This window comes from Panicum virgatum, chromosome 1K, assembly GCF_016808335.1.
Source record: "Panicum virgatum strain AP13 chromosome 1K, P.virgatum_v5, whole genome shotgun sequence".
In the NCBI taxonomy this organism is placed as follows: domain Eukaryota; kingdom Viridiplantae; phylum Streptophyta; class Magnoliopsida; order Poales; family Poaceae; genus Panicum; species Panicum virgatum.
In genome coordinates, this window is record NC_053136.1 from 17,040,876 (window position 1) to 17,050,926 (window position 10,051).

The 10,051-nt window shown below is 41.9% G+C and overlaps 1 protein-coding gene across 6 annotated transcripts; it reads right to left on the reverse strand.

Moving 5' to 3' along the window:
- Window positions 1-796: 796 nt before the first annotated feature.
- On the reverse strand, window positions 797-7,511 carry LOC120697768 (transcription factor bHLH68-like). 6 transcript variants are annotated; one of them, XM_039981121.1, is made up of 9 exons: window positions 6,754-7,492; window positions 6,176-6,479; window positions 5,770-5,847; window positions 5,490-5,555; window positions 4,734-4,799; window positions 3,741-3,842; window positions 1,826-1,870; window positions 1,486-1,530; window positions 797-1,399 (listed from the first exon to the last, which is right to left on the reverse strand). In XM_039981121.1, the coding sequence occupies exons 1-9, from the start codon at window positions 7,107-7,109 to the stop codon at window positions 1,244-1,246; spliced, it is 1,218 nt and encodes a 405-aa protein (XP_039837055.1). In that variant the 5' UTR covers window positions 7,110-7,492; the 3' UTR covers window positions 797-1,243. The 6 variants fall into 6 exon arrangements, with proteins under 6 accessions (XP_039837055.1, XP_039837036.1, XP_039837030.1 ...); XM_039981102.1 differs by having other exon boundaries at window positions 851-1,399; window positions 1,471-1,530; window positions 3,747-3,842; window positions 6,754-7,511; XM_039981096.1 differs by having other exon boundaries at window positions 851-1,399; window positions 1,471-1,530; window positions 6,754-7,502.
- Window positions 7,512-10,051: the final 2,540 nt, after the last annotated feature.

The window sequence follows — 10,051 nt, forward strand, 5'->3', positions numbered from 1 at the left end:
TGGGCTAAATAACATGAATATCATTTTTTCACTCATTTTGATCTACTATTTGAACCACTTGCAATTCACATTTGACTGGATTCAAAAAATTGTTTGAAATATAATTAATTAGTTAAATATAGCAAACAAATACAAACATGTTCTAAATTTTAACACGGACTAGAACATGTTGCTTGTGGATTGGGAAAAAAATTTGAAGGGCAAGAGATAATTTTTTGTTGTCCGCTTTGCCGTGTGCCTTCAAAAGTCACACGGCGAAGCTAAAAGGCACACAGCGAAGGCCTGGCTTTGCCGTGTGCCTCTTCATTGCCATGTGCCCCAAAAAAACACACGGCGAACTTTTACTTCGCCGTGTGCCAAAAATAAAGCACACGGCGAAGCTTGACTTCGCCGTGTGCCACTAAAAAGCACACGGCGAATCATTACTTCGCCGTATGCCAGAAAAAGCACACGGCGAAGAATGGCTTCGCCGAGTGCCCGAAAGAAAGCACACGGCGACTTTCGATTTTCCGGTAGTGTCAGCCCTGTGCTGCATCCTCCACTTGAGTTGTATTTTACTAGTTGTTTATAAGTGATGTCTCCATTTTCAAATGACAAAGAAGGAACAGTTATCACATATAATGAGTCGTAGTAAAGCCATGAAAATTCCTTTAAAAAAAGCCATGAACAAAATTACAATTACAATTACAACATGGGCCTGTCTCCCAAATAATATATGCATCACTTTTGACAGGCAATATTCCTAGTTTTCTTAGACAGGCAAACAAATCAAGAATGTGCAAAAGATAATGCATTTAGATTGTAATAAATCATATATAGCAAATTGTGATAAAATAAACCTACTTTCTGATACATTACACACAAGAGACCTTGCATATATAGAGAGGTGAGGCCCAAATACGATTTAAATGAGTTATACATACAGATGATGCACTCCCGTAGTTTGTGTGCAGCAAATTGATGATGAGGATCAATCTCTAGCTAGATCCAGAAGATAGATCACACAGACACACACACTACCACCAGTTATATACTATTTGCATCCCCAGATGGCCAGATCCCCTACGTCCATGCATTATCGATCAGTGTGAATATATCATACGCATACTCGCACATAGCATCAAGAGGAACCAGCCTTAAACATCTCTTCACCAGGATGGCTGCTCCTGATGTTATGCAGCCCATCATGGATCATGCTTGCCATACTGTGCCGCACACATACACACAAGGCTTCATCCTCCATCTACCCGCCGAACCCCATGCCGAAAGCCGGCACAGCTGCTGCCCAGTAGTCCGCTGGGCTGGCGACAACATCAACTCCGACGTCCAGCATGCAGCTCACCGGGACAAGGCATAGACCTCTGCTCCTCAGATCCTTCCCTTCTTCACAGCTTCCATTCTGTCACATTTTTTGAACATGACTAATGTTGCAAAAATATGCTAAATATATAATATTTTTCTTTTTTTTACATGATCGAGCAGTACCGGCTCAGGCTGTCCTCGCTTTTTTAATGCACTGTCATGCAGGAGCTGCACACGTATGGGCCAGAGATAAATCATATACATTAGTGAGGCCAAAGAGAGTTTTGCAATGATAACCAAAGATGTAAAGCTAGAGACAAGTACTGGCCCATGATTAACTTTGCTTGATGCCTTCTACGACATGTACCAATTAAAGCAACACTTTTGACGAAGAACTAAAGGCTCCTTTTTTCGAACAAAAGTATCTTTGCGCTTTACTTAACCGATCGATCAGAAATGCATGGGTATTGATCCCATAAAATAAGAGATAAATTACTCAGACTAATCGAGTAGATAATGATACCTGGCCAGGGTCTTCTGGAAATATGCTGTGCCTTTCTCCGTGCACCTATAGAAAACAAGGATTATATTAAAGGGAATCAGACACCTTTTATCATTATATATACATAATATAAATTGGTTCGCCAGGGCATAAAGTTTCTGTCAATACTTTTGCCAAAGATCTCACAAAGATACGATGCTTTGAGTAGATTAAAATCGTACGCCTATGCTTTTTATATTGATTGTGCTGCTTGTTCTGCCTTAGTCTTGTCATATGGTAATTTTATATGCTTCGTCTCTGCAGCAGAGTGCATACTCAGTGCATGTGGGAATAATCCTTGGTTCAAAAAAATAACCTATAAATTGCGTCATAAGGCAGCTACATTTTTACTGCACTCTGCGTACACCGCATCCTAGATTAAATTATACGAAACATGCAAGGGAATGTACGGAAAGGCAGATGACAGATTATTTTAAAGATGTGATGAACACATGCATGATGATGCGGGCTTCGTAAGCCTAAATATGAGGACACTCACAAAAACGTATACCCTAGCTGCCAAGAACATACAACAACAAGGGTGTGGCACTGTACCACTTGTGAACGATCCGATCATCTGGAAAGGAGAATTAATGCACCAAATGGTACTGTAGTACACACCAATCGCTTGTATCCATATCATTTGTCTTTATGTTTCCTGTGGCGATCATATAAGTGGCGGTTCTCACATCTATGTCTACCAAATAAAGTTAGCATGTATTGTACTGATGAAATACTATTATAAAAGTGTTGGAGTATCAGCTGCATCGATACTTTGGCAGTGATACCTACCCTATGCATGTTTGCAAATATTTATGTGTATGTTTGTTTAGTGAGACTTTGGAAGTTTAATTTCTTCAAACTTTTCTTTTACTTTGTCCAAATTCCAAAATATAAAACTTCTGTTAATTCACCAAACAGCAGTACTATATATAAACACATCATGGAGACAACGGCCCTGTTTGGTTTGTTGCACCAGGGAGTACTAGAAAACTTTGACCACTAATTATGGTGTTAAACAAAATTAGTTTAAAAAACCAACTCCAGAACCGCTGCGCTAGGAACCCTGAAGAATTTAATGAGGCCTTTGACCGCATGATTAGAAGATGGTACTGTAGCATCACTGTAGCCAATCATCGATTAATTACCGTCATTAGATTCGTCACGAAAAGTTATACCCATCCCTGAAAAAGTTTTGTAAATAGACTTCATTTAGCACTCCATGCATGCGGGATTATTTTCTCGGCTTGTGTGCACTAGGAGCTTCTAGCGCAAACCAAATAAGGCTGTTATATTTTAATTAGTTGCTCTATTTAATTATTTTTTAACCCATACTCAGTGAGTGAAATGCACTACGTACCGGACCATGGAATGGGAACTATTTCATATGTGGACCAATGAATTTGGATCCCTCGGCAGCCATTGGATCGCATAGATCTGAGAGGGGGGCGCGCCATGTGATGTGAGCTCCTACGACGAGCACGGTGGATCTACACACAACACACCAATCTAGTACTAGTGCCAAAATTTACCGAGAGCTTTCTCTTGTTGACCTGGTCAGCCACTCCAGAGAGAGACAGAGCGATAGATCCTGTACATGTGGGATGACTGGAGAGAGAGAGAGAGAGAGAGAGAGAGAGAGAGGCTGTGGGACGCGACGAGCGCATGAAGGCGCGCAGATACGAACGATGAGCGAGCGAGCTAGGTAGCGATGATGGTGATCCTGCAGCTGCAGGCAGCACGCACCGATGGCAGCCGGCCAGCCTCGGGAACGGCGTACGACTACGACCAGGGTAGGTACACGCGCGCAGGCAGAGTGTGTGCATGGAGGAGTCAAAAGAAGTGAGAGAGGAGGAGGAGACTACTGTAGCCATGAGCTACAGTGCTGGCTACTCACACTAGCCTCGTGGAGCTGCTGCTTGGAGCCGCTGGAGCTGGAGCTGATGGAGCCGCCCCCACCGCCATTGCTGCCGCCGCCCACGTACGGCGAGCTCAGAGCCTGGAGATGATCAAAGCAGCAGGTTTCAGCATAAGAGATAAAAGTGGGAACGCGTTCGGACATGCATGACACAGAGATTAATAATCTAGCTAGAGAGAGAGAGAGAGAGATGAAGAAGGAAGGCTGTGATAGGCGATGGCAGTGTGCACAGGGGCACGGCTAGCTCCTTTCCAAAAAGGCACGCACTGTTGCAGAACCAGCAGGATCAAAATTAAAGATCCCGTGCCACATCGGGGAGGTTAACACACGCATGCTGCTTTGGCAGCAGGGGCATCAGGCACCCCGGCCGGCCCTCCCTCTTTTTGTCACTTGACTAGCTCCGGCCTTGTGATGGCGTTACCACATGTGTATGCGTGTAACACCTCTAGTTTTAATTTTTTCCTATGTTTCTAAATATATTATTAATTTGTCGGAACGGAATCGGATGTGTGAATGGAATTATTTGAATTCTTACCTTCAAATCCAAACTTTAAGGGGTTGGCCTGCCTGCATATATATATATATATATATATATATATATATATATATATATATATATATATATATATATATATATATATATATATATATATATATATATATATATATATATATATATATGTCTTAGTCTGACATATTAAGTGCTCTGGGGTGGGAAGCAAGTTACTGTGGCTGTAGCATCCTCTACTGTATAAAGCAGGGATCTCTAAAAAGTGCATGGTGTTAAGTACACACAAGTGTGAAAACAAACAAGGGAACAATTACATCGCATGCATGCATGGCAATGCTTTTATGAATGATCCTTCTACTGTACCACTATTGAGGCCAGGGATGCAGCAGCTGGTATGGGCACGCATGGAGAGAGAGAGAGATGGATCAGAGAGAGAGACGGAGAGAGAGAGAGATCTGGACCTCAATTTGACTATGAAGGAATCTGATGTACCCAATGGCTTCAAGGAGTACAGACGCTGTGTCAGTCTGCCAGAAAAAAGAGAGGGAGGTTATTAGCCCATGTCAGGATATCTTTTTTGTATTTTTCTATGTAGAAATGCATGGATCTTCTTTTACGTACATGATCTAGCTAGAATACGAGTTAAAAAGAAGATGTGCATGGTAGCAAAAGATAATGATGCCCGGCTGATTAGAATGAATGATAATAATTTAAGGCCTTTGCATGTCTTCAGTATTCTATTGACTCTGTACACCAACAGAATCGATGCGCGAAATCCCTTTACATTGTTACATAGGGCACCATTACATTACATTGCTTGCATTGGCACCTTTGATCAGATTTGTTCTTCAACTTGAACACTAATCACTCTCTTGGCAATTAATTGATACACACAAGAAGAGGCTATGACAGGCACTGGTTAACTGCTTTTGCCATGCATGTCAACTCAATTTTGTCATGTCCTTAAATTTGTCTTCCTGACTGGTAGTTTGCATTAGATTCATCTACAAACTGAGTAAATATCCACCCTTTTGTACGAGATCATAGCTTAATGAGACTATAAAATATTAGTCACTTCAAAACTAGCCATTATTAGTTTAGTTTGTTGTCTATTCATAATCTATAACTCTGACAATTCTGATCCCAAGTTTAACTCTTTTTTCTGGCTGCAAGGAAAGAGCTTAGGATGATTTGCAGTTAGATATATATGCACATACCTTTCCAAACGGAGAGACAAGCTGGTGAAGAGCAGTTATTCGATCCCCTAGCTTCTCCTTCCTCACCTGGAGCAAAAGAACAAGCAAAAGATACTAAAATTGCCATCATTCGGACCCCTGCCAATCTCACACTCTCTCCCACCCCCACAATGATTCCATGCCTGTCCATTTCAGCATGCATGCTTCAAAGCTCTCTCTCCAGCTGCATGTGTATTGATCTGGACTCTGAAACGCTGGCCCATCCTCACTAGAGAGAGAGAGAGAGAGAGAGAGAGATTACCTTCACAGTAGATTGAGCCTGGGAGGGTTCTTGGGTCCTAACCTTCTTGAAAGCTGATCCAGATGCTGTGCTGATGCACTAGTAGAAACACAGAAAGATGGAGTAAAGTTTCTAAACTTTCAATTCCACATGTAATTTACTGCTTATCCGCTAGCATGGTTATCTATGTTAACATCTTGCTTCCTAGTAAAACTTATTACTTCCCATAGATTATTGTTGTCACCAAATTCACCTCTCTATATGCCTCTCTCGATCTCAGTTGAGCTTAAAGAAAGCCTTCCAACCTTGAGCACTTAAAAATTCACAAGGCCATGCCTAAAAGCTACGATGCATACGCACATGGATAAATCAGCTTTGTACCATCCTCATCCTCCAGAAAAATAAAAAATCAAATTGGCATCCCTACCTCACGTGGTGAACTACTGCTGTTGTTGGAGAACTCCAGCATGTTGCTCCCAAGGGAGGTCGTCGACGTTATGGAAGAAGACCTCGGAGAGGAAGCTTTCTGCTGCAGAGCCTTGTGGTGCTGGTGGACGCTGCTTCCCCATGGCAATTGGATCTCTTCACTTGTGCTGCTACCATGGCTAGCCGTGGCGGCGGCGCTGTAGAGGTAGCTGCCGCTCCCTCCGGCAGCTTCTGAACAAATCGTAGTTGGAAACAGCATCTGGCCTTCCTTGTACCTCTCTTCCCCAATAGTGGCCAATCCCCCTCTGGACGACGAATGCAACAATATGATAAAAAATTGAGCACACTCCAAGAATATGAAATTATTTTGAGGAAATAGGTAGAAGTGGATGAAAGCTAACCAAGTGAAAGTGAAAATCTTATTATCATAGTAACATTTCATGCACCATTCAGTTTTTATCGGGGCAAGGAAGAACATGATTCTCAGTCAGTAATATAAGGTAATTGTCAGTACCAAGACATGTCCCCCCATACACACAGACAGCAGGGAGATAGAGAGGGAGACGGTGGATTACGTACTGTACGAGCTGCTGGCTCCATGAATCCTGCTGGCCGGTGAGTCCTTGATGCTGACCGTGGCTGGTGGTGGTGCTGCTGGTGTCATGCTGCTGCCACGGCGACGTGCTGGTAGTAGGCAGCGGGTAGTGATTGGAGAGCAGCAGCGAGGAGAAGGAATGGAGAGGGGACGAAGAAGACGGCGCTGCCGCCGCCGCTGCTGCTGCTGCTGCGGTGGTGGTGGTGGACGGCATGAAAAGAGAAGGATGGTGCTGCTGCTCAAAGGGGGGCCTCAAATTATTCACGCTCCACCATCCATGGCCTGCCTCCCCCATCTCGCCCACTAGAGGAGATGATTTGTGGAGGAGTCCCCTATCCATATTCCCCTCAGCTGATATGCTGATCTCTCCCACTCCCTCTCTCTCCAACACACAAGCAAAGTGCAAGCACTCAATCTCCTCTCTCTAGCTTTTGCACACTCGTCGTCGATCAGAACGATCTTTTTGCAAGCAAGGCCTTTTACTTGCTGAGGTCAACGAACCTCTAGAGGGAGGAGGGAGAAAGCGTATGGCCCTTTGGAGAAGAAGGGATCTCTAGTGGTAGCACTGGTGGCTAGAACTAGAAGAACATGGTGGTGGTGCAAGGTGTTTGAACGAGAGCATGTGTTTTATTTCGGCTCCCCTCCTGCTCCAACTTTACCTGTTTCCTTTCCCTTGGCTACCCTTTCTCTGCCCTCTTCGTTTTATTTCTTTTTACATAGGCCTCCTTTTGCTTTTGAGAAGAAATGGGTCAGGGAAAACTTTAGCTTGCATGCATCCAGGCTTTAAGGAATAGCCTGATTAAAGGAGAATAATGCATGAGCGGCACCCATACAAAGGGCATTTTTGGTAACCTATTATTGCAGATACACGAATCTTCTGTGTATATAAATCTTAAAATCCCCAGCAAATTATGTAAAAGGGTCTATTATGTTCACATCATTTGAAGAGCAAGCCTTCCTTTATCCCCTAAATGAAGTCGGGTTTAATTTGTTTTATAAAATTTGCATAGATATATAACATGCCCTTCCCTTATCCATGTAATCTTCTCTAAAAATAATTTTTAAATACTTCTTCCCTCAAACAAGCAGAGTGGAGCTATTTCATTAATTGAAAAATGAGTACATATGGTTTATGTTTACAACAACATTCCTGACTTCAACATTGAAAAACAACATAAAAATATTTTTCCCAGTTTTGGCAAGCAAATTTAAATTAAACGATTCAGTTAATGAAGAATATAAATTTGATCCCTTATGAGTTAAACCCCAAATAACAGAGGCCCTACAATCTTTTGCCTTGGTTATTATTGCTGCTAAGTTGCTTAGAGGCTAAGTTTAACCTGCAGGTTGGCATGTACATTTTTGCATGCATCCCCCGGCCGGATCTCCCAGTCAGAATTGCTAAAAAAAAAAGATCTCCCAGTCAGTAGTCAGCCTGATAAGCTTTAGCCTTCTGCAACTATGTATGCTGGCTTTGTGCTTTCTTGACGTTTCTTCCTTTTTCTGCTCGGGATGCATGTACTACCATGCATATGACACTAGTAGGACCTTAAAGAGCGAGCCAAATTTCTTGCGGATTTTAGGGATGTACATACGCAACTAATTACTTTTGTCTTTGATGGGATCGAGGCTATACCAAATCTTTGTCTGGTTTGCCCTGTCCTCGAAGTTGCTGAACTCTAATTTTTGGGAAGAAGCAGTAGCTCCTAGGTTAGGCCAAGGGTGAATAGTCTTCCTATGTCAAATTAATAAAAAGGAATTTCTGGCACTATTAGAGTTGTTCTCATTTTAATTACCTTGTAAGTAATTAATGTGCTACTACATACCTTGTCACATTCTCTTCAGTAAGTGGTTAGTGAATAGTAAGATAGTACCCTGGTGGCTCTCAAACACATGACATGTGGTTAAAAATGGAAGGTATAGGACCACCACTGCATACATGTATAGCCCCCCACCCCCCACCCCACCCCAGTGTCTTGTCCCATGTGTGGAACAGAGTACTAGCTTGCTTCCTCCTACTCCCTGTCTATTTGTGCATGATAATTAGAACTCTATATGCCGTTAGTTGATGCATGGACATATGCCTATGTAATGTTGTGCCATGAAATTAAATGAACTCGCAGATTAATTATCTGTCCTCATTCTGTTGTATAAGGAAAGAGTGATGGACAAGATGCTGATCAACAAAGTACAGTAATAATTGTAGACCAATGAGGACAAATTAGTTTACACAGTTCTGGTGCTTCATCATGCATGTGCGCAATTCCCATTCACATTATAAATTGTACTAGCTAGAGTTTATTTACAATGAAAAGGGATGTGTACATGTAGAAACTTGTGGTTTCATGCATATATATAGAGAAACATTCAACCAGAATCTATGAAGTTCTATCTAAAAATCTAAAGAATGCATATTTTCATTTACTGAAAACATACAATTAATTTTCTTTTTTTTACAGTAATTATTGATCGATAAAAAGAAGCTTCATTACTTACCGGACAAAACTAGCTAATTGTGGATCGAAAATTACAAAATCAGACATGTTTATCTTTGACTACTTGGTTTAAGAGAAACTGTTGTTTAGATTGATAGCATGCTCGTATCATTGGATTTATCATGAAAAACACTTCCATAATATTTTGTTATTCTCAATTAAAAATTGCAATAAAAATACTATTTGTGGGCAGAAATATATGCGACATACACAGTTGATTATTGATACAGTAGTGAGTTTACCTTCACTGAAAGAGGCAGTGTATTGTGGGTGTACCTTACGTAGGGTGGTGTTCTATAGCCAGACATATATAGGCACCTAGTATGTGGTGCCTATGAGCCTATCGCATTTGTCCATCTCTTTTTGTTCCCCATCGGTTAGTCGCCTGTCGGCGCTCGTGATCATTAGTCTAGCTAATCCTAGCTAGCTTGAGACCTTGGAACACGCATATATATATTAACGGAAATACTACTTCGTTGCCATGTCATGCACTCGTCACCCTGAAGTCATCATCAGAGAGTGGAGAGGTTCTTATGCACCAGAGAATCAGAAAGCATGGTGAAAGCAAAATTGCATATACTGATGAGCGGTAAGCCTCTTGTTTCTGTGTTGATGAATGCTTATTGCATATATATAGGGCTGGTCTATTTAGCACCCCATGTGTTGAATAGTTATTTAACACCCATGGCGGAGCGCCGCCCAGTGGAAGAAAATTACGGTGCGTGGTTGAGAGAGGAGTAAAATATAGTGTTTCGTTGGCTTTAATGTGGTTAGCTGGGGTCTAGTC

What these genes read in the sequence shown, in the direction of transcription:
- LOC120697768 (XM_039981096.1), bottom strand. Translation starts at nt 7,109, where the DNA reads ATGGATAGGGGACTCCTCCACAAATCATCTCCTCTAGTGGGCGAGATG. An exon ending in GCAGTAGTTCACCACGTGAG is followed by an intron (nt 5,848 to 6,175) that starts GTAGGGATGCCA and finishes TGTTTCTACTAG; the next exon opens with TGCATCAGCACAGCATCTGG. An exon ending in TTCCAGAAGACCCTGGCCAG is followed by an intron (nt 1,531 to 1,825) that starts GTATCATTATCT and finishes ATACGTGTGCAG; the next exon opens with CTCCTGCATGACAGTGCATT.